Source organism: Schistocerca piceifrons, chromosome X (genome assembly GCF_021461385.2).
Source record: "Schistocerca piceifrons isolate TAMUIC-IGC-003096 chromosome X, iqSchPice1.1, whole genome shotgun sequence".
In the NCBI taxonomy this organism is placed as follows: Eukaryota; Metazoa; Arthropoda; class Insecta; order Orthoptera; family Acrididae; genus Schistocerca; species Schistocerca piceifrons.
Genome location: NC_060149.1, coordinates 276,445,532 through 276,469,007, shown reverse-complemented (window position 1 = coordinate 276,469,007; position 23,476 = coordinate 276,445,532). Strand labels below are relative to the sequence as shown.

The 23,476-nt window shown below is 42.5% G+C and overlaps 1 protein-coding gene across 1 annotated transcript in view; it reads left to right on the top strand.

Moving 5' to 3' along the window:
- The window catches only part of LOC124721458 (thioredoxin reductase 1, cytoplasmic-like), a 103,963-nt gene that overhangs the window by 57,255 nt on the left and 23,232 nt on the right, over positions 1–23,476 (top strand). The window contains exon 5 of the mRNA XM_047246444.1: positions 15,823–15,965. Coding sequence (XP_047102400.1) covers positions 15,823–15,965 — 143 coding nt within the window. The remainder of the gene's footprint in view (positions 1–15,822; positions 15,966–23,476) is intronic.

Genomic DNA, 23,476 nt, shown 5'->3' with positions numbered 1-23,476 from the left:
CACTCATTTTGCAACTCCCCCCACCTTTTCTCCTTTTGGGTGATTTTAATGCCCATAATCTTTTGTGGGGTGGAGCCAAGGTTCCTGGCTGTGGCAAAGATATTGAGGACCTGCTAACTCACCCCGACCTTTGCCTTGTAAATACAGGTGGCCCCACACATTTCAGTGTGGCACTTGACGCATATTCGGCCATTGATCTCTCAGTTTGCAGTCCTGGCCTTCTCCCATCTATCCACTGGAGAGCATATGATGACTTGTGTGGTAGTGACCACTTTCCACTCTTCCTGTCCCTACCCCAGTGTCCCTCATCTCGACACTTGCCCAGGTGGGTTCTTCCCAAGGCTGACTGGGGCACCGTCAGATCCACTACCAACATTGAGTATCCGCTGAATGCCACCATCGATGAAGTGATCCATATCATCACTAATACCATTGTTGCCACAGCTGAATCAGTAATCCCTTGTTCCTCCAGTTTGCTCTGGCAGAAGTCAGTGCCTTGGTGGTCGCCGGCAATCACTGCAGCAATTAGAGACCGTAGATGGGCCCTCCTACATCATAAGCACCACCCCTCCCTGGAGAACCTTATTGCCTTCAAACAGCTCTGTGCCCAGGTTCGCCTCCTAATCAAATGAAGGAAGTAGGAGTGTTGGGAACACTACGTCTCCACCATTCGAACATGAACTACTTCTCCCAGGTTTGGACCAAGCTCCACTGACTTTACAGCTGTCAGAACTCAGCAGGTGTACCAGGAATTTCCAAAAATGGAGCTGTATCTGCCGATCCAGACGTAATTCCAGAACATCTTGCTGAACATTATGCTCGCATCTCTGCGAATTACCACCCCACCTTTCGTCTCCTCAAACAGAGGGTGGAGTGACAAACACCTCGCTTTTACTCCACACCACCCTGAGCCTTATAATGCTCCCTTCAGTAAGTGGGAATTTCTCAGTGCCTGTGACAACTGTCCTGACATATCCCGACCCAGATCGAATCTTTTTGCAAATGCTGCAACATCAGTCAGCGGATTCCCAATGCCACCTCCTTGCTATCTTCAACCGTATTTGAAGTTAGGGCGAATTCCCATCACAATGGTGAGAAAGTATCATCGTTCCAGTGCTAAAGCCCAGGAAGAACCCACTAGATGTTGACAGCTATTGTCCCATCAGCCTCACCAATGTTCTGTGCCAGCTGCTTGAACGTATGGTGAGTCGGTGGTTGTGTTGGCACCTTGAGTCTCGGGACATTCTGGATCTGTCCCACTGCGGTTTTTGACAAGGACGCTTTACGATTGACAACTTGGTGTATGTGGAGTCTGCCATTCAATCAGCCTTTTCCTGCCGGCAACACCTTATTGCCATCTTTTTCGACCTTACAAAGGCCTATGACACCACTTGGGGACACCACATCCTCGCTACTCTGCATGAGTGGACTCTCCAGGGTCCACTCCCGATTTTTATACAGAACTTTTTGTTGCACCGCACTTTCAGATTTCGCCTCGATGCTTCCCACAGTGCACCCAATATACAAGAGTGTGGGGTCCCGCAGGGCTCTGTCCTGAGTGTCCCACTTTTTTTAATTGCCGTCAATGGTCTTGCATTAGCAGTAGGATAGTCAGTCTCTCCCCTCTTATACACTGACAATTTTTGTGTTTTGTTCTGCTGCTCTTCTACTGTTGCGTCTGAACGCCGGCCATAGGAAAGTGCAATCCACCCCCATCCACAACTTTATCTCAATGACCAACTACTAGATATAGTGGAGACTTACTGCTTTTTGGGACTGGTCTTAGACGCCCACTTAACTTGGTTTCCCCGTCTTCGTCAGCGTAAGGATAAGTGTTGGTGGCACCTTAATCTTATTTGATGCCTGAGCCACACTGACTGGGGTGCTGATCGTCCTACGCTATTGAAGTTGTACCAAGTCCTCGTACAGTCCGGTATTGATTATGGAAGCATGGTGTATGGTTCAGCGTCGCCCTCCGCACTGGGTCTGCTGGACCCTATCCACCACTGTGGAGTTCGCCTCATGACGGGAGCCTTCCGATCGAGCCCCATGAACAGCCTCCTTGTGCAAGCTGGTGTTCCTCCATTATGGGTCCAGCGGCAACTGTTGCTCACAAATTATACCGCCCACATACATAGTTCACCTCGCTATCCAAATTGCAGTCTCCTTTTCCTGAACATGGCAATCCATCTCCCACAATGGGGGCCCAGAATTGGGAATCCCTTCGCCGTCTGTGTCTGATCACTTCTTAATGAATTCGACATTTTCCCCTTACCACCTTTCCTGCAGTCCCACTTCCATACACCTCCATGGTCTATACCTTGGCCACAGCTTCGGTTAGACCTATTGCAAGGCCCCAAAGGCTCAGTTCCACCTGAGGCCATCCGCCGGCAATTTCTCTCTCTTCTTGGCAAGTTTGAGGGCTCAGAAATAATCTACACAGATGGATCAGTGGTACACAGTCTTGTTGGCTTTGCTTACATTCACGTTGGCCATACTGAACAGCGCTCCTTGCCGGATGGCTGCAGCGTTTCCACTGCAGAGTTGGTTGCCATCTATCGCGCTTTTGATCGTATCCGCTCCTGCTCCATTGAGTCCTTCATCATTTGTAGTGACTCCTTAAGCAGCCTACAATCTCTTGACCAGTGCTTCCCTCGACATCCTTTAGTACTGTTAATCAAAGAGTCTATGCCCTCTGCAACAGTGGATGCTCAGTGACCTTCATTTGGACCCCAGGACATGTCAGGTTACTGGGCTATGAACTTGCTGACTGCCTGGCCAAACAGGCCACCAGTAAACCATCTGTGGAGATTAGCATGCCGGAGTCTGACTTGCGATCGGTCTTCTGCCGCAAAGTTTTCGCAATGCGGGATACTGAATGGCGCACCCTGAGTACACCAGATAAACTTCGTGCTATCAAGGAGACAACGAATGTGTGGCGGTCATCCATGCGAGCCACTCACAGGGAATCTGTTGTCCTTTGCCAGTTCCGCATTGGCCATACATGGCTACCTCCTCCGTCACGAGGACCCACCTCGGTGTCGCTGTGGCTCCCACATGACTGTCATCCACATCTTGGTTGACTGGCCAATTTTAGCCACTTTGTGGCAGACTTTCAGCCTTCTCCGCACCCTACCTTCAGTGTTAGGAGACGCTGCCTCAACAGCAACGTTTTATTCATGAGAGGTTTTTTTTATATCATCTAATGGTGGGCGTTTGGCTGCGTCTCCAAGGCCTCCACCCTCCTTCCATTTTAACTCTGTAACCCTTTCTTTGCATTTGTTTGTCCTGGTGTTCATCTTTTCCTTACATGTATTCATCTCGCCTTGTCTCTTTGGGGTGGACATTTTAGTGTGTTGGAGAGTGGCTGACTCATCGTCTTTTATTCTTGTGATCAGCCAGCCCAGACCATCTGCTCTATGGTTTTAATATACCTTTTTCTACTTTTCCTTGTGGTGTATGTTTTCCCCCCTTTTTTTGTTCATTCCAGTCGTTTTCTTTTTAGGTGTGGTTCCCCATTTCTTCTTCCTCTTTTGCTTTCCCACATGTAATTTGGTGTTGTTTTACCTTCAGCCTTATTTGGGTCAGGAAAAAGGGAGTGATGACACTGAAGTCTTGTCCCTTTACACCCCAAACCATCCATCCATCCATCCATCCATCAATCAAGGTGAGCTTGAGGTGTGTGATTCTAAAAGGGGAAGGGGGGGCCCTGTGGGACATCTGTTGCACCAGTTGTACCTGTTGTTGTAGACTTGACAAGGTATACAGAACTCTGCCTGAGTGTGCATGTATTTGACTTTTTCTACTCAGAGACCGTGATATGTAAAATCAAAATTAAATACATCTACATCTACATGATTACTCTGCAATTCACATTTAAGTGCTTGGCAGAGGGTTCATCGAACCACAATCGTACTATCTCTCTACCATTCCACTCCCGAACAGCGTGCGGGAAAAACGAACACCTAAACCTTTCTTTTCGAGCTCTGATTTCTCTTATTTTATTTTGTTGATCATTCCTACGTATGTAGGTTGGGCTCAACAAAATATTTTCGCATTCGGAAGAGAAAGTTGGTGACTGAAATTTCGTAAATAGATCTCGCCGCGACGAAAAACTTCTTTGCTTTAATGACTTCCATCCTAACTCGTGTATCATATCTGCCACACTCTCTCCCCTATTATGTGATAATACAAAACGAGCTGCCCTTTTTTTTGCACTCTTTCGATGTCCTCCGTCAATCCCACCTGGTAAGGATATTCTAACAGAGGAAGAAAGAGTGTAGTGTAAGCTGTCTCTTTAGTGGACTTGTTGCATCTTCTAAGTGTCCTGCCAATGAAACGCAACCTTTGGCTCGCCTTCCCCACAATATTATCTATGTGGACCACAGACTCATTTACTACAGCAAGACAGGATTGTTATCAAGAGCAAACTTTTTGAAAGGTCTTGAGAACCATAACAGGATACTAATGGTCTGGAATGCTCTTAAAGATAGATAATGCATCATTTGGAAAAATGTCCCAATTTTAGACCTAGAGAAGTTTTGAGGGGCCTACTGGGAATTTGTTATCTGAAGGCAATGAAATAGAATAACGATGTCTCAGTGGGCTATCACCTGCCTTAAAAATAACATACAAGGGGAATATTTCAATTTTAGCATAAGTGTTGTAACATGAAAAATATTTTGTGTATGTCCCAACATCAGAATTGGAGGGGGAGCGAGAATGAAAATGAGTATCAGATGTAAACATCGTCATGAAAATGGAAAAAAATTGAGAATTGAAAAACAGCAGGTGGTGGTCTTACTTTTCACAAGTCTATGTTATACATTAAAGGGTGATTTATATGTCTTAAGATAGACTCTACATCCTGAGCCCCATTCATTGTTAAAATTGTAAAAAAAAAAAAAAAAAAAATTGACACACAATAGAATTTGAAGGCAAAGCAACCCATGAAAAATTTGGATGAGCTGAAGACGTCATACACATCCCCTCCCATTTTGCCACAGTTACTCTCATTACCATCCATTGTGGATGTGCTTGCCTCTCAATGTCGTCCAAGTAGGATTTTCTTCTATATCATTATTTTCTGTGAATAAACTGTTCCCATATTAAGTTTGAGCAGATATTCTGATAGAGCTACTAAAATTGCTGCCATTTAAAGCCATGTATCAACTGCACAGAACTGCTGCTGTTTTGAGCATGCAGGAAACCGCATTTGCGACTCGACAGCTGTGCAGTCACCATTCACTTTCAGTACACAATTAAGCCAGTAGCAGCACTCATAGCAAGCAGTCATTGCACTAACAGTATCTTGATTTGCACACCCATAAAGCGTTTGACTTCATGGGACTCGGGCAAGGGAAATTTGCTCATGTAAAGCAGTGTAGTCCCCAGTGTTTACCATATTGTTTTTATCTTGAAGTTGACTGTTACAAAGGTAAAATTTCCACAAATGTTACTTGTGCCTACACATCTACCTTCAAAGCAATGCCCACAGTTGCCAGTGAGGTATTTAGGAGACCTTCCCTAATGAAGCAAATAGTAACATCATGTGAAATGGTTCAAATGGCTCTGAGCGCTATGGGACTTAACATCAGAGGTCATCACTCCCCTAGAACTTAGAACTACTTAAACCTAACTAACCTAAGGACATCGCACACATCCATGCTTGAGGCAGGATTCGAACCTGCGACCATAGAGGTCGTGCAGTTCCAGACTGAAGCGCCTAGAACCACTCGGCCACATCGACTGGCTATCATCATGTGAAGAAAAATCATCTGGTGCAGAATCACATCAAATAACAACAGTGTGTCCAGTGTCCATCTCAATCCATACCCCCTTCTCAGATACAAGAAATCCTTGTAGGTAGAGGAAATCATGCACTGGGCAGACAAGACTCAAAAACAATAAAGAGAAATTTCTTGCATTGGACGGGTATAATTCTTAAATGGAGCGCAACGTGCATACCAGAGAATCAGAAAGATGGATGTAAATAGCTCTGCTTAGGAAGACCATTACGTGGTGATCGTGTTAGCTATTAATTAGCTCCGCCGCTCTGCCCACAGATGGGCCATTCAAAAAGACCAACTGCCTTGGCCAATGGTGTCATTTGGATGTGGTACAGGGGCAGGGTGGTCCACACACCACTCTCATGGTTGTTGTTGGTGTTACAGACCCTTGAGCTGCTCCTTCTCATTTAAGTAGCTCCTCATTTGGCACCATGAGACTGGGTGGACCCCGATGGTGTCTTCCCACCGAGGAAAAACTTCTGACATTACCGGGAATTGAATCCTGGTCCTTTGAATGACAGTCATCTGCACTGACTAGTTGGCTATAGAAAAGGACTTACGCAGTACATAAATATTTTCTGCGGCAAGTTAAAACATTAATTCAATTTTACATGAACTTAAGGGCTATACACAGAACACAAGTGTTGCCTGTCAGGATACTAGACAAAGACTAGGTCCAACAATTTTCAAAGGCTGAATTAAAGTTTCAGTTGATTTGTATAGTAGAAAATATCCATTTGTTGTCCGTACATGATGTTTGCATGGAAGCTGTTCGTGAACTGTCTTTTTACAAATGTTTCCGAAGGCAAGTTTGTACTTCAGTTCACCTTTTACAATCTGAAGTAATCACTCGTAACGTGAACATGCTGCTCGTGTCAAGACTAGCTGTAGACTGTCTCATGAGCTGTGCCAACTATTTTGCACCTCCCTGCTCAGGGTACTCCTGTGGTTTGTAGATCTATTTCACCAGTCATTTATAACATTAAATAGAATCTCCAATTAAGCTTTCCATATGAATTTAGAGTGACTGAAATTATTAGAAAGCTGTGAATGAGGATAAGATTCTCAGTATTGTAAAAAAAACCTTCTAAAACATTTATTAATCATTCAGTGCAGATAATCAGAGTTATGTGCCTTAGAACCAAGCCTAGTATGTGAACTGCTGCTCAGACATGACCTGGCTTGGATTTCATGCTACCAGATCATCTATTATTGATGATGACGTGGTAGACTATTCTTGCATGCTCACTAACTTATAGCCTTCGTATAATGTACAACAAAACTGGACAGAAATGTGCCATAAGTGCCACCCACTCTGTGCCATAACAACGGTACAATAAAGGTATCCAACAGAAAAAAGTTACTCAGAACATCAAAGACACTATTCAACAGATAAAAAAACCAAGGCAAAGTGGTATTACTCTACTGGGTACCAGGATACAGGGGAGCAACACAGTCAATGACTAGGCCAAGGATACTTCTGTGAAGAAGTAAGACCACACACTGTAACATTCCCAAGCATGCTGTAACCTGGCTGGTGAGTAGGAGGATTATGTATCATTTAAAAAAGATAAGAGAAGCTGCTGGAAGTTAAATTGACAACCTGACCGTGTTGAAGCTCTTGCCAACTACACTACTGGAAGGAAGTGGATCCTAGGTCAAGGATAGGACAGTGCCCACGGACACACAGTTTTCTCCACTGAAATGATCATATCTTGTGTGAAAGTTGTGAAGTATCGTGTTCTGTGCAACATACTTCAACTATGTGTTTTGTCTGATTACGAGAGGAAACCCTCTGTTTCTGGGTTTGCCCTGTATTTTAGATGATAAACGGACAAGTGTAGCACCTGTTTTAAAATTTTGGGAAGCATCAGGCTTAGGCTTCCATATAGTGTTAAGATTAAGACTGAGATTTTTAATGTGCTTTAGAATTATCTGACTTTTTGCTATTATTTATTTATTTTATTACTCACTGTCCAGCACATCTAGCTGCGCAAAAAAAAAAAAAAAAAAAACAACCACCTTGTATTACATTCATGCAGCTAATGCTTGTTTCATTAAGTGTAATTTTATGTCAAGACTGTTTTATTTTTATGAAACAGAGGAGAGATGGGCTTTAGTAATCCAGTTGTTATGTTCACTAATTATGTATCCAACTACTCACCTATTTTGGTAACAATGAGGTGGATATTTTAAGTGTAGTACAGTTTACACCTCCCCAAAAGACTGGACAATTTTCATTTTACTAGCATAAGTAGGTTGGTCAATTAAATTTTTTTTGCTAGGGACTATCCACATACACCAATGTCAGAATTTTGTTATTGCACATTAATCTTTCCCTTTCGTAAAGGATTGCCTATCATTACTCATAGCATCTTTTCTTCCTCACTGTTGGCTTCCCAACAGGGGATGGGAATGCTGTGGAATGACTGCAACATCTTTGACTCCAGCAGGAAGGGAGTAGTAGTGGGGCTATTCTCCATGCAGCTCTGGCCCAAAGTTACTGTCCTCTGCATCATTATTAGCATTGACTTTGCCACACAGTCTCGAAATAATAATAATAATAATAATAATAATAATAATAATAATAATAATAATAATAATAAAAAACCCGTTGAGGCCCGGGAAAAGAATAGGCCTTCAGTATGTTCTGCCAGTCATAAAAGGCGACGAAAAGAACAAACCACTAATAGGGCTAAACCCCCCCCACCCCCCTTTTTAGTGTGATTAGTTGGTTCAGGACAGAACTAATGAAGCCTCGGACAACTGCTGTCATGGTCAGGGACAACGCTTGAACCCTATGCCCGTCCACAATGGTAACGACACTGCTAGCCACACGGAAAATGATTTAAATCCAAATAGAGGTGTTTTGCAGGATATGCTTCCTGCAACCACTCTAGAAGGAAACCAAAGACAGAGGATGAGATGGTCAGATGAAGTTAACCGACACCTCATGTTCTGTTATTACCAAGCAACAAACTTAGGAACCAACACAACTGGATACAGATCACAAGTATACACAAAATTTATTACCAGATACCCAGAATTAAAATTTTTAACAGAACGACTAGCTGATCAGATCCGTGTAATAATAAAAAATAACAGGATACCCCAGTCAGAATTAGAAAACATCAAACAACAAGTACAACAAATGCTGGAACAAAATAATGTGCAATCAGAAGAAGAAGAAGAAGAAGAAGAAGAAGAAGAAGAAGAAGAAAATACAGTAATGGACTCAAACATCCCAGAGCAAACAAACAAAGAACACCACGCATCAGTTAAACAATCAGAGGAAAACAAAATCTTAAGACAGCCGCCAGAACAAGCACAAATAGAACATGAAGTGACACACATGTTAGGAAGAAAAATTTCAGCTAACATATATAGAATACAAAGACACAAATACAGACATTAGACCATTCTTGCATAGACCACCAAATAACCCACAAGTCGAAACAACAACAACTACTACTACTACTACTACTACTACTACTACTACTATCAACACAATTATACACAAGAAAATAAATGAAAATACAACTATGGAAGAGTTAAAACTACTGGTCTATATAGGAGCACTCACTACACTAAATATACACACTAGGCAGAGATCAGAACAAACCAACACACAGAAGAAACCCACAAAACCAGCATGGCAACACAGGCTACAGATCAGAATAGAAAACCTGAGAAAAGGCATCGGACAGCTAACATAATTTATAAGAAATGAAATATTAGACAAAAAACGAAAAAGGTTAGGTAAAATCTCGCAACAAGAAGCGATAGAGCAATTAGATGAAAAGAAGCAGACATTACAAGCATTGGCCAAACGACTTAGAAGATACAAAAAAAGTGAAAATAGAAGGAAACAAAACCAAACATTCAACACAAACCAAAAGAAATTGTATCAGACAATAGGTAACCCACACATTAAAATAGACAACCCACCAAACATAACAGACATGGAACACTTCTGGAGCAACATATGGTCAAACCCGGTACAACATACCAGGCATGCACGGTGGATACAAACAGAAACAGACACATACAAGATGATACCACAAATGCCTGAAGTGATAATTTTGCAACATGAAGTCACCTGAGCAATTAATTCTACGCGCAATTGGAAAGCCCCTGGAAAAGATAAAATAGCAAATTTCTGGCTAAAGAAGTTCACCTCAACACATTCACATCTAACTAAATTATTTAACAGTTACATTGCAGACCCATACACATTCCCTCATACGCTTACACATGGAATAACTTATCTGAAGCCTAAAGATCAAGCAGACACAGCAAACCCAGCAAAATATCGCCCCATAACATGCCTACCAACAATATACAAAATTATAAATGAAGAACAAAAAGGCTGTTGCAAAGTAGCACGAGGATGTACAGAGCAACTGATAATAGATGCAGAGGTGACATATCAAGCTAAAACTAAACAAAGGTCGCTACACTACGCATACATTGATTACGAAAAGCTTTTGATAGTGTACCCCACACATGGTTACTACAAATATTGGAAATATACAAAGTAGATCCTAAATTGATACAGTTCCTAAACATAGTAATGAAAAATTGGAAAACCACACTTAATATCCAAACAAATTCAAATAATATCACATCACAGCCAATACAGATTAAGCGTGGAATATACCAAGGAGACTCATTAAGTCCTTTCTGGTTCTGCCTTGCTCTGAACCCACTATCCAACTTGCTAAATAATACAAATTATGGATACAATATTACTGGAACATACCAACACAAAATCACACATTTGGTATACATGGATGATCTAAAACTACTGGCAGCAACAAATCAACTCAACCAATTATTAAGGATAACAGAAGTATTCAGCAATGATATAAATATGGCTTTTGGAACAGACAAATGTAAGAAAAATAGCATAGGCAAGGGAAAACACACTAAACAAGAAGATTACATATTGGATAACCACAGCGACTGCATAGAAGCGATGGAAAAAACAGATCCCCGACAACAAAATTTATATGGTTCTTCTGTTTCTTGTTCTTTCGATGTTTCATATCAATATTTAACAAAGTTGACTGGATCAAGTAGCATACCAATAATACAGTATTTTATCATCTTATGGGCACTGTAGTTCAAAAGGTCAGTGCTAAACCCAATGATGATTTAGGCCTCCTTTTGTATCCAGATAAGAAGTCACCTTTCCTACACTCATCTGTTTGCCTGGTGGCACGAAGTAAATAGTTATGGTATAGGATTGGTGTTGTCATAAACTTATTGTGGTCAGCAATGCCTCATAAATCGTACAAGCATCTCTTTACTGGATTTCCTGATTTAAAGACTGTTGTGCCTAAATTAACATTAGCTTCGCAAAATATGTTGGGATGTTTGTTGTTGTTTTAAGCTGAAATCAAAGTTGTGTAGTTATGTTGCTATTTCTTTTGTCCAGTAGTATGTGTCCTAGAATGGTCTTTATGTGTAGGGACTTCAGAAAGTAAGTTGCACATGTCGTCTCGCACCAAGGCCATTGCACAAGAGTGGCACATTGCCAGAAGAGAGTACATGTTCCAGGTTTCCTGCAGACAGTTCTGCTGTGGTACAGATAAACTGATGCATCTCAGTGTGTGAGTGAAATAGCATTGCAAATGGAAATGTGCTCCAAAGTATGTGGAACAGTAAAATTCTTGTGGGCAAAACATCTAAATTGCATGCTGATTCACTGAAAAATTCTGGCAGTGTATGAACCATATGCAATGTCAAGTACAACAGTGGTGAAAGGGTGTCAACAATTTGTTCATGACAGCAGAGATGTGGGTAATGTTGATCAGAAGGTCTAAACTTGCACCATGTGATTTCCATATTTCTGGTGATTTCCATCTTTCTGGCAAACTGAAAGAACATTTGATGGAAAGAAATTTTCCAATGATGAGAACAATGAGACAACAGCTCTCGAGTGGCTTAGTGACAAAGAAGTGGGCTTCTATTATGGAGGAAATGAATGATTGGTAGAATGTTCTAAGCATTTTTTACGGAGATTTGGTGAATAGGTTGAAAAATAGTGTCGTGTATCTGTGTCACTTTGAAGTGAAGTGCAGCATTCAGTAAAAGTTACTTGGCCTGTCATAATAATGTGTAAATTACTTTTTGAAGTCCCTCACAATTGCACTGAGTGTCTTGTGACTGCAATGTAAGTAACCTAATAGTGGTGGTGGTGACTGAAAGTTATCTGGCTATGCTTTAACAATTATGCTGTTCAGTAATCTATTCCCTCCACCTCCCCCACTCGTGTCCCTGTCTTAATCCATAAAATTGAACAGGCTGGAGGCTATACCAGAATATTGTGCTGTTGATGGTCACGAATGTAAAAAAAAAAAAAAAACACAATTCCAGCTGTCTGAAAATTTTATACCAGTTGCGCCACAAGCCTGTAGGCCTGTGAGGTTTCTGTTTTAAAATGGTTTTAAACATCTGTGGTTTTTCCCCCTTGTAAAAATGTTTTGCAATAAAATGTATTAAGTATAAGGTTTCTAAGGAAATGGAGACATTAAGAAACTTGACTTAGGTTTATGTTCTTAATTATATCTCGATTTTGAAACTTAGACTGTGGTCTTTGTCATAATTTTGTGACTATACTCCGGAGCAGCAATAACTTGTGGCTAGGAGAATCAGATTAGTTCTCCTACCACTCATCTTCCCTTTGTTCCAAGTGCCAAAGTGAAGCCTTTGTTGTAGTGTGGCTTGGTTTGTGATAGGTGCACGCTGTTGTCAGTCCCATTTCCACAACAGATGCCATCCAAGAATCATTGTAGAAAGTAAAGACTACCAAATGAACCCCTATTGTTAACAGTGTTAATGTGGCAACACTGTGCTGGGTTCAAGCTGCTGACAGCATGGCTGGGCAATAGTTTGCCAGGGTCAACTCGATGAGCACGGTTCAAGGGCTTCCAGCATGTGACAACTGAAGTGTGAAATGAGAACACTAGTGGGGGAAGTCTGAAAAAAAGGTAGAGGGGGTTACTTCTATACTTGCCCCTCCAGCTGCCAGTTGTGCTGTTCTTCAGTATAGTGTTAACCATCTACAACAGGATACATTGTCAGAATTTATGAAGGCAGGTATTTACTCTGATGTAGATGGGCCTGAAAAATGGAAATTTGGACCATGGAGAATATTTGAACTGTTGTGCCTAAACAAATGTACATTTCAGCTATTTGTTTCATTTTTAACTGCAAATTTTTTTTAAAGCAGTAAACATCAGATTGAATATTCAACCCACTAGCCTGTGATGATACATCCAACCCACTAGCCCAGGCTGTTCCAACTGAGCTCCAGGGAGCCGGAGCACTCACTGCGGCAGCTCGGAGTCCACGTGGAGGGGGGAAAGTGAACTCGCTGCCCCCTGGCCGCATGCAGCCGCAACTGACGCAATTATCCATGTTCAATGACAGCTATGACTAGCCGCGGGAGCCTTGTACCTCTATTGGAGGATACCTTTCTATTCATTGAGAGGGATGGTCGTCCGCTGTGACTTAATTCTGCGAAGAGGTACAATATAGATCGACATTATACAAGTCTTCACGCAGCGCACTATGTTCGGGTAGAAGGCGTTGCACGCAGAGAACTGGTAGCTAGGCTTAGGAACGACATACCAAGAGACGTTAGTTTAAAACCCGTTTCGTAATACGGAGGGTATCAAAACGTGCATCATAGTTGGTGTTCTGTAATGCGTTTATAATTTTCAGGTGAATGAGAGCAGAGAAAACACTACTGAATCTGCAGTTTGAGCAAGCTACAGGGTAGCTCACATCATTGCGACGAGTAGCAAGCTATTTTCAGTGGGACCACTCCTAAAATCGTGCATGGTAGCAGTTGCAGAATGTTTGTTTCCAAGGGAGGTGCAGGCAATTGAAGGGGTTTGTGTTTCGAAGCAAACAATGGCTCGTCAAATCCTGGACATGGCAGCGGATTTAGAGACACAGCTCAGGAAAAAGGCGGAGAGCTTTGTTGCATTTTCGCTAGCGCTTGACGAAACCACCGACATATCAGACTGCTCAGTTTGCAGTCTTTGTGCGTGGTGTCGACATGGAGCTGCAAGTAACTGAAGAACCCTTGGATTTGGTACCACTCGATTACACCACAACAGGACGTGACATTTTTGAAGCTGTTTGTGAATCAGTGGACAATATGAATTTGCCGTGGGATAAGCTCCATTCTATAGTGACATGGTGCACCACAAATGATTGGGCGTCACCAAGGTTTTGCTTCTCGTTTGAAAAATAAACTCAGGGACGAGTTCGGGAAAGACATTTTGACTCTTCATTGTTTATTCACCAAGAGGCACTGTGTGCTGAAACAGTAGAGCTAGGTGGCGTAATGAAAGATGTCATGAAGTGTGTGAATTTGTGCGGCATCGTGGTATGAATCGTCGCCAATTCAAAGGATTCCTGAAAGATATGGAAGTGGAGTATGGGGATATACCTTACCACAGTACAGTTCGTTGGCTGAGTCGGGGAAAAGTTCTTGATGTTTTCTTTGCCATTTGTGAGGAAATATCCCTTTTTCTCGAAATGAAAGGGGAAGAAATGTGTTGTCTCAAGGTATAAAATGGATATCAGACCTGGCGTTCCTAGCTGACATAACTATGCATCTGAATAATTTAAATCTGTAATTGCAGGGCAAAGGGCAGCTAATCGTTGACATGCACTACCAGATAAAAGCGTTCATGGAAAAGTTACGTTTATTTGAGAGGCAGATAAGTAATGGACATTTAACGTTCTTCAATCATCTTGCTTCTTTAAATCTACCTGAAGGTACTACTTTTGGTGATTACCGAGCAAATTTAAAGCTGCTCATCACGTCATTTGAAAGATGATTCCGAGACCTCACTAGTTTGGAAACGGAACTTAAGGTGTTCAGCATTCCTTTTTCAGTTTCCCCCGATGACTTGTCATCGTCACTTCAATTGGAGATTATTGATTTGCAAAGTTCAACTTTGTTGAAAGACAGGTACTACAACACGTTGGATTTGTCACGATGGTATCGTTAATTACAGCAAAAAACATTTCCCAAGCTTCACAACAATGCCGCTCAGATAGTGTGCATGTTTGGATCTACGTATTGTTGTGAGCAGCTTTTCTCAACAATGAAGAGAGTAAAAAGTAAGGAACGATCGTTTCTTCAGGATGCAACAATGAAGGCCATCCTCAGCATTAACACTGCAAACACTTTGACGCCTGATATTTCCGATCTTGTAATGAAAAGAAAATGTCAAGCTACAGAAGCCCAATAAATTTAGTATGCAATTTCTTGTAAAACAGTTGTTTCTTATTTATTTCCTGAACATCATATTTCCTGGTGTAGCATGTCACCACGTCTTAACAGCTAAGAGTATGAGGTTGTCGATCTTGTAAGATGCAGCTGGCACATCAAAACGCTCGCCTTGCCGCCTGCTTCAGCCAGTCGTGCCATGTGCCGGCCCACTTGAATGGTCACAGCGAGCGACACGGCTCCCTGGAGCAGGGAGCGCTCCGCGGCTCACAACGGAGCCGACGAGCTGGAACAGCCTGCACTAGCCTGTGATGATACATCCCACTAAAAGAGAGGAAGCATTCATTAATCAGAAAATGATGCCGTAGACCAGGGTCTAGTCTGAAAGTACGAATAGCATGAAAATAATTACAGCTATAAAAGCCTGCATTGTATCAGTTTGCATTGTGGCTATAGTGTATTAAGGTTCTTAACACCCAATGTTAAAACACATTAGTCTCTAATGGAAATCATTTAAAACTTTTCTATGGCCAGGAATAAGTGCATTCATTTACAATGTTGTTGAACTCTGAAATTTTACAAATGTGAGGTTTATTGGTTATTAAGTGTGGCCCAGGATATGGAAACATGTTTTATCTCATCAAAACAGCTGTTAATCAATCACATTTCCTTTGAGTAAGAACTATTTTCATGAACTAGTAGAAGAAATATATCATTACAGAGGCTCTAATTACTTTTAAAATTTTATGACTTCAGTGGTATGTGTTGTTTTTGCAGTAACCCACGATTGGGGAAAACTCGTGGAAGAAGTCCAGAACTACATCAAGTCTCTGAATTTTAACTATCGAAAAGAATTAAGAACTAATAATATCACGTACCATAATGCATTTGCTGAATTTGAGGATGCTCATCGTATCAAGGTAAAATTGCTTATTTTCACTTTGCATCTTATCTCCTGTATTTCATGAATCTACCTTAATATTGTTGTGAAACTTTGTATGTAGAAAGAAACGTATCCAGAATTTTATATAAATCACTGATCCATATAGCTTAGTATCTTCATATGTTTTATATAAGGTTCACTCTGAAAGTTGAGAAACTGTTATGTGACTGTTCATCTTTAGAAACCGTATGTGAAAAAAACCTCACCCTGGTGTTCTAAATGCTATTCCAGCCATTAAAACCAATTGATGTAGGCTTTGTGGTTGGCTGCTTTTGGGAGACCCTTTTAGTAGACATCATAAACAAGTAACGTCTTTCACTGTTGAGGCAGGAAGGAATTGCATGCACCCAAATAATGTGTTTGGAATGTTAGAAAAAGTGTTTTGACCTGAGGCTCCTCAAACAGGAACTTCATTTACAGCATGTGGTGCACTAGTGTGCTGTCATGGTGGAGAAGAATGTCGTGCATACCTGATTTTTGGAAGTTTCTCCTTAACATATTTGAAGAACTTCTACAGGCCAACTTCAAAATACCAACAAGAATCACTCTCTTCCTGAAAGACTTAAATGAAAAAAGGGCCATCTTCACTCATACAGACTTAAACCTCATGGATGTGCACTTTATTAATGGTTTTTGAAGGTATATTAAGTGCCGATGCCTGACATGACTGTGTTATCTGTGAACAAAGCCAGTGGTGTCGCGAGTGGAGCACTGTATAAACATCAAGAACATAAGCCAGAAAGTTAGTGCCCAAAGCAGCTAGGTGAGATTTAACTGAGCTCTTGTGACATAATATACTGTACTGGGTGTGACCGTTCACCTAGAACCAAGCTTTGCTAGCAGAGACCCGGTAGTCACATGTCTGGTGGCACCTGACTGTCTCTAACTGTAATGCCTCCACTATCATTCTTGACCACTAGTGGGGATATTAAACCCCTCCCTCTGAAATAGGAACATAGGGTCGGTGAGTCAGGAAAGTCAAGAGATAGCACTGTCTATAAGTGGATTTGAGACTATTGACTAAAGGCTTATCCTGGCAAAAGGCCCGTTAAAGGGCTGTGGGGGCAGTGGAGGTGTCAACATGTCCACTGCATGAGAGTGTTCCTTTGCCAACAGGGAGCATTTCCATCACCTTGATTTCTGAACTATAAACCCTCACCCACTTGTGTGTGAGTAAGGATGCAGACGTGCAGGTAATTCCTCAGTGCAGGAGGTGCAGTTCTTTTTGGAGGCAACTTCGTTGTTTGGTCTGGGGGTCTGAGCCAGAGGCAAGGGCACAGGTGCCGATTGCAACTGGCTGTAGTCAAAGCTGATTGCAGTGTTGGGTCAGACAAATGTGCATGGCCCTCGACGTCAAACAGCTTGCAGTCTCTGTGGCATACGATTACCTCTTCAGTCCACCCTGGACACTGGCTGAATGTGTACTACTGGTCATTAAAGTTGCTACACCAAGAAGAAATGCAGACGATAAACGAGTATTTATTGGATAAATATATTATACTAGAACTAACATGTGATTCCATTTTCACGCAATTTGGGTGCATAGATCCTGACAAATCAGTACCCAGAACAACCACCTCTGGCCGTAACGGCCTTGATACGCCTGGGCATTGAGTTAAACAGAGCCTGGATGGCGTGTACAGGTACAGCTGCCCATGCAGCTTCAACACGATACCACAGTTCATCAAGAGTAATGACTGGCCTATTGTGACGAGCCTGTTGCTCGGCCACCATTGACCAGACATTTTCAATTGGTGAGAGATCTGGAGAATGTGCTGGCCAGGGCAGCGGTCGAACATTTTCTGTATCCAGAAAGGCCCGTACAGGACCTGCAACATGCGGTCGTGCATTATCCTGCTGAAGTATAGGATTTCGCAGGGATCAAATGAAGGGTAGATCCACGGGCCGTAACACATCTGAAATCTAACGTCCACTGTTCAAGGTGCTGTCAATGCGAACAAGGGGTGACCGAGACATGTAACCAATGGCACCCCATACCATCACGCCGGGTGATACGCCAGTATGGTGATGACGAATACACGCTTCCAATGTGCGTTCACCGCAATGTCGCGAAACACGGATGTGACCATCATGCTGCTGTAAACAGAACCTGGATTCATCCGAAAAAATTATGTTTTGCCATTCGTGCACCCAGGTTCATCGTTGAGTACACCATCGCAGGCACTCCTGTCTGTGATGCAGCATCAAGGTAAAGGCAGCCATGGTCTCCGAGCTGATGGTTCATGCTGCTGCAAACGTCGTCCAACTGTTCGTGCAGATGGCTGTAGTCTTGCAAACGTGCCCATCTGTTGACTCAGGGATCGAGACGTGGCTGCACGATCCGTTACAGCCATGCGGATAAGATGCCTGTCATCTCAACTGCTAGTGATACAAGGCTGTTGGGATCCGGCACGGCGTTCCGCATTACCCTCCTGAACCCACAGATTCCATAGTCCTCTAACAGTTATTGGATCTTGACCAAAGCGAGCAGCAATATCGCAATACAATAAACCACAATCGCGGTAGGCTACAATCCGACCTTTATCAAAGTCGGAAACGTGATGGTATGCATTTCTCCTGCTTACACGAGGCATCACAACAACGTTTCACCAGGCAATGCTGGTCAACTGCTGTTTGTGTATGAGAAATCGGTTGGAAACTTTCCTCATGCCAGCACGTTGTAGGTGTCGCCACCGGCGCCAATCTTGTGTGAATGCTCTGAAAAGCTAATCATTTGCATATAACAGCATCTTCTTCCTGTCAGTTAAATTTCGCGTCTGTAGCATTGTCATCTTCATGGTATAGCAATTTTAATGGCCAGTAGTGTATAAAACCAGACACAAGAGCCTCATCCCTATGTGGGGCACACTGCAAGGGGCACAGGAAGTGTAACGGCATGTGATGTCTGTGTCCATGCAGGATTTAGCTGGATTGGCCCTGTTAACAGTGGTGGACCTACATGTCACGAGGAAGCTGTTCAAGTCATCCTATGTCGACGACATTTGCAAGGCGTATTGTATCTGTGTTATGAGGGTACAGACTGTCCACTCAGCCTATGCCTTTGAGGTGGAGTGATAGAGGCGGTGATCAAATGGTTGACACTGTTGCGTTGACAAAAGGCCTTGAACTGAATCGATGTAGATTAGGACCCATTGTCAGGCACCAGGCACTAGATGCCCACTCAATAGCAAAAATCCTCTCAAGGGCATGATTGTACAGTGGTGTTGGTGAAAGGCATGCACACCACAAATGAGAAGTTACAGAGTGTGTCCACCACTATCAGCCACATAGTGCCCTGAAATGGCCTCACTAAATAGACATAGACTCTCTCCCAAAGGTGGTAAGGGTAGAACCACAGTGAAAAATGTTCAGGTGGGGATGCTTGATTGAGGGAGCAGGCATGGTGGGAGTGAATGCACATTTAATATCAGCATCAATGCTGGGCTAGTAAATGTTGGATGTGCCCCACCTCAACAACCTCCCCCCCCCCCCCCCCTTCCCTCCACCGTCATGCACGTCATCCCCCAGTGTGATGCATGAAGGAGCTGGGGCACTCTGGTGGTGGAATGATGACTCAGCATTCAGTCTTACGTGGCCAGTGTTAAGACAACCTGCATGATGTTGAGCTGATAGTACAGAGTGAAATAATTGTGAAAACCAGGGTCCACTTGGCAAGAAACATGCTTTGACCACTTCTGGACCACTGACAAACCCTTGTGCAGGACTGGGTCATAAGATGACACTATGCTTAACTTTTGCATCATCAATGAGAATTCATCCAAGGTTGTTGCAGCAGTTGGTACAATGCAAAACAAACTGTTTTCTGGCAGTTGAATTCCGTTTTGTGGCCAAGAGGAAGGCAGTACATGGCATCTGCATTGGCATGTTGGACAGTAGAGCAGCAATGGGTTTCCTAATGATACCTCCTTGAAAACAATGCCCAGCACTGCAGATTGTGCCATCTTATCCAGGAGCTTAGACCAATGCCCAAGGGTGGTCAGTCAACAGGTCATATTTCCTGCCGTACAAATATACATAAAACTTCTTGTCTCCATAAATGATCTCTAAAGCCGCCTCCTCAGTTTGGTAGTAGGTGAGCTGATAGCATTTAACATTTAGAGGTAAATGCAGCTGGGCGACCACCACTGCAGTACCGTACTTGGACACAGTCAAGTGGAGCTAATGGCATAACTGCCATATTTAAAACGAGCAACTGACGGGAAGCATAAGCAAGAGGCAGTTGAAGATACTTATCCTTTAAATCTGTCTTCAAATAATACTGACTGCTTGCCAATTTAAGCAGTAACTCTTCTGTGTGAGGCAGGGATGGACTTAATAATAGACTTAAAATCACCACAAATACATTATGACCAGTTCGGTTTTTAATGGCCACCATAGACATTGCTCTCTCACTGGTGAAAACCAGAGTAATGTGCCTTGGTCCTGGAGCCGTGCGATTTCTGCCTGAACAGCCTTATGAACTGCAAAAAGAAATGGATGACCTTGGCGATATTTAGGCTTTGCAGAAGGCTTCAGAGAGACGTGAGCCATTGAAGTACGTGCACATCCAAGTGATAATTAAAAAATCTCCCTGTACATCATACACAGTGCGTCAAGATCAGAAAAAGGGACCGTGGTTGACACTAGGTTAACGTTGTTCCTTTACTGTCGACCCAAAACTGGTAAAGGCATATAAGCCGAAAATGTTAGTAGTGCACCACTAAGTGAGTTAGTATATGTTCAATGTTTTTGTAGTTAGCCACCAGTGACAGTTATTCAGTGGTCCTGTGGCAGTAAGAGAGTATGCGGCACTGAGCCCATTGCAGTGTGGAGGCAAACTGAGCCGGCTGTGTGTGTCCTCGATTAAAAACACGGCAGTGCTGGTGTCCAGCTGGAATTCGACGGACTGACAAATTAGTGTTATGTCCAATGTGATCTTCCATGGCAGCATTGAAACTGATGGCTCCGCAGCCATTGTCCTCATACCACAGCTGAGCATGCAGCCAGTGTGCCACTCATTGACACAGGACAGCCAGGTGACCACTTCTGCTGCAGCCCCAGCAGTTCATCACACGATCCAGGCATCAACTTCCTGTATGCCTGTTACTGCAGTCAGGACCGGACTGAAACTTCTTTGACTTGTGCAATATACATATCAGTGTCAAGGAGGGCGGGCAAATCTGCCCAGTTAAGATTACAAAAAAGGTCAACCGACATTGAGGAGGGAGCAGAAGAATCGATGTACTTAAGTCTCTCGAGGTGCCGTTAATCTGGGTGCCCTCAAACTTAGGTGAGACTTGGAGGCAGAATTAGAAGAAGATGAGACAGAATCATCAAATGACACTGTTTGCAATGCGACTAACAATTTGGGAAACCTGAATTTCATTCGTAAGTCTGCTGAGCTGCTGCAGCGACCCCAAAAGATGTAGCAATTTTAAGCACTTTACCAATACTAGGATTGGACTTGGCCAAAGCTTTAGCTGTGACCTTCCTGTCAGGGATAAGACACACACTGACATCTCAAATCAATGATTCCATGTACAAAACTTTACATTCTGGCATCTGAAATTGCACTTGGATGGGAGGCCCTGCAACTCAGCAGCCCAAGCTGCATGAGACTTTGTGTTTTGTCACACTGATTAAACTGGAACCTAGCAGCAAGGCACATCTGATTTGGATAACAGAGCAGAGAGGTCACTGGAAGACAGTTCACTAGGCTCTGAGAGTGGTTGCAGTTTCTAAATAATTACGTATAAACAAATACAGGAAGACGAAAGCAAAGCACTGTGCTAGCTACTAGAAATGCTATAAGCAAATTAATACAGTTCAGAATGGTGGAGGTAGACGTCCCAGCTCTCTGCAGACTTGTATAACGCTGCGAAGAATGGTGGTGATCTAGTTACGGCCTGTCGATTAATGTGGGAGTTGTAGCTGACAAACCAGCTGCAGGAGAACGACCTGCTGTTCTTTGTGCTGTTGCCCTTGACACACAACTGTTGCTGTTGGAGTGACAGCTGTTGCTGCAAAAGTTTTATAAACTCGAGATCCATAACATAAGAGCTGGAAGTGAACACATTGCCGTAGACACAATAGGCTAAGAATTTGTTGCCATTAAAGTGTCCACGTGTAATACAAACTTGTGATCCCGTGAACAAAGCCAAGGTTGTTGTGAGCATAGCACTGTATAAACAAGAAGAATGTAAACCAGGAATCCACATCCAAAGCAAGGTCAAAATCCGAATAGCAGCTGGGTGAGATTTAACCCAGCTCATGCTGTGTCCTACACTACACTACACTACACTGGGCTGTGGCCACTCACATAGAACAGAGCTGCTATTGGCCAAGACCATGTGACCTGATGGTCGCGCCTCTGATGGCAACTGACTGGGTCTAACTGCAGTGCCTCCACTCCATCATTGATAATGTTCACTGCCAGGGATATTAAAATGTGTACCTTTTATCTGCTGCTTTTTTAAAATATTCATGTTGGGAAACATGAATGATTGATTTTGAACTTTATGGTCAGTACCACCATAAAAATTAATGATAGTGTATACATTTACTTCACACAGTCTCAATCTGTCCAATGTGTCGAACACATGTCTGTACAGTTTTAATTCACTTTTACTGATGTTCTGCATGTGCATTGACAACCAATCACCAGTGTTGGACTGCAAAACTTTGCTGATAAACTATCAGTCACATTTGTAACAGTTATCAGTAAATGTCTTGTCACATAATTTTGATACTGAAGGGATGTTTACAGTGAAATAGTTAGTGCCGAAGTTTGTCAATTGCTTCTTGATTTCGTACTTTTCATAATTGTAGCCATCCTGTGTCAGCAACGAGATTGAGAAAGAAATGTATAAATTATTTCTTGCTGATGGTATAAAAGACTAATAATTTCTCACTGAAAAGTGTACATTCAAAATTTGTACCATATAAGTTCTTAATCTTTCATGTATCAGTGGTTTTAGTTATGTAATTGGGATTGCAATAATGAAAGTACTTCTTGATGAATCTTTTACTCTGTTTTAAAACATCGTACTAGATTAAAACTGTTTGTCAGACTGGGACTCAAACCCAGTATCTCACCTTTCGAGGACAATTCTCTTACTGAGCTATCGAGGCATGGCTCATGACTTATCCTCAGAACTTTACTTTTGCTAGTTCTGCTAGTACCTGTCTCCTGCTTTCCGCACTCTTGAGAAGCAATGAGGAAGAGTGTTAGAGGTGAAGCTGTAAAGACAGGTCTTGAGTTGTGACTATGTACACAGCTGGTAAGTATGTAGCCCATGAAAATACAAGGTTTTGGGTTTGAGTCCTGATCCGTCCACAATTTTAATCTGCCAGGAAGTAATTGAAAGTATTGTTATTAATTAATTGTGTCTAGTTTTCTACTATACTAAGATGTTACTAGAAAATGAAGTAATGATTTAATTTGATATTTATCATTTGTGGTGTAAAGAAGCATTGGAATTAATATTG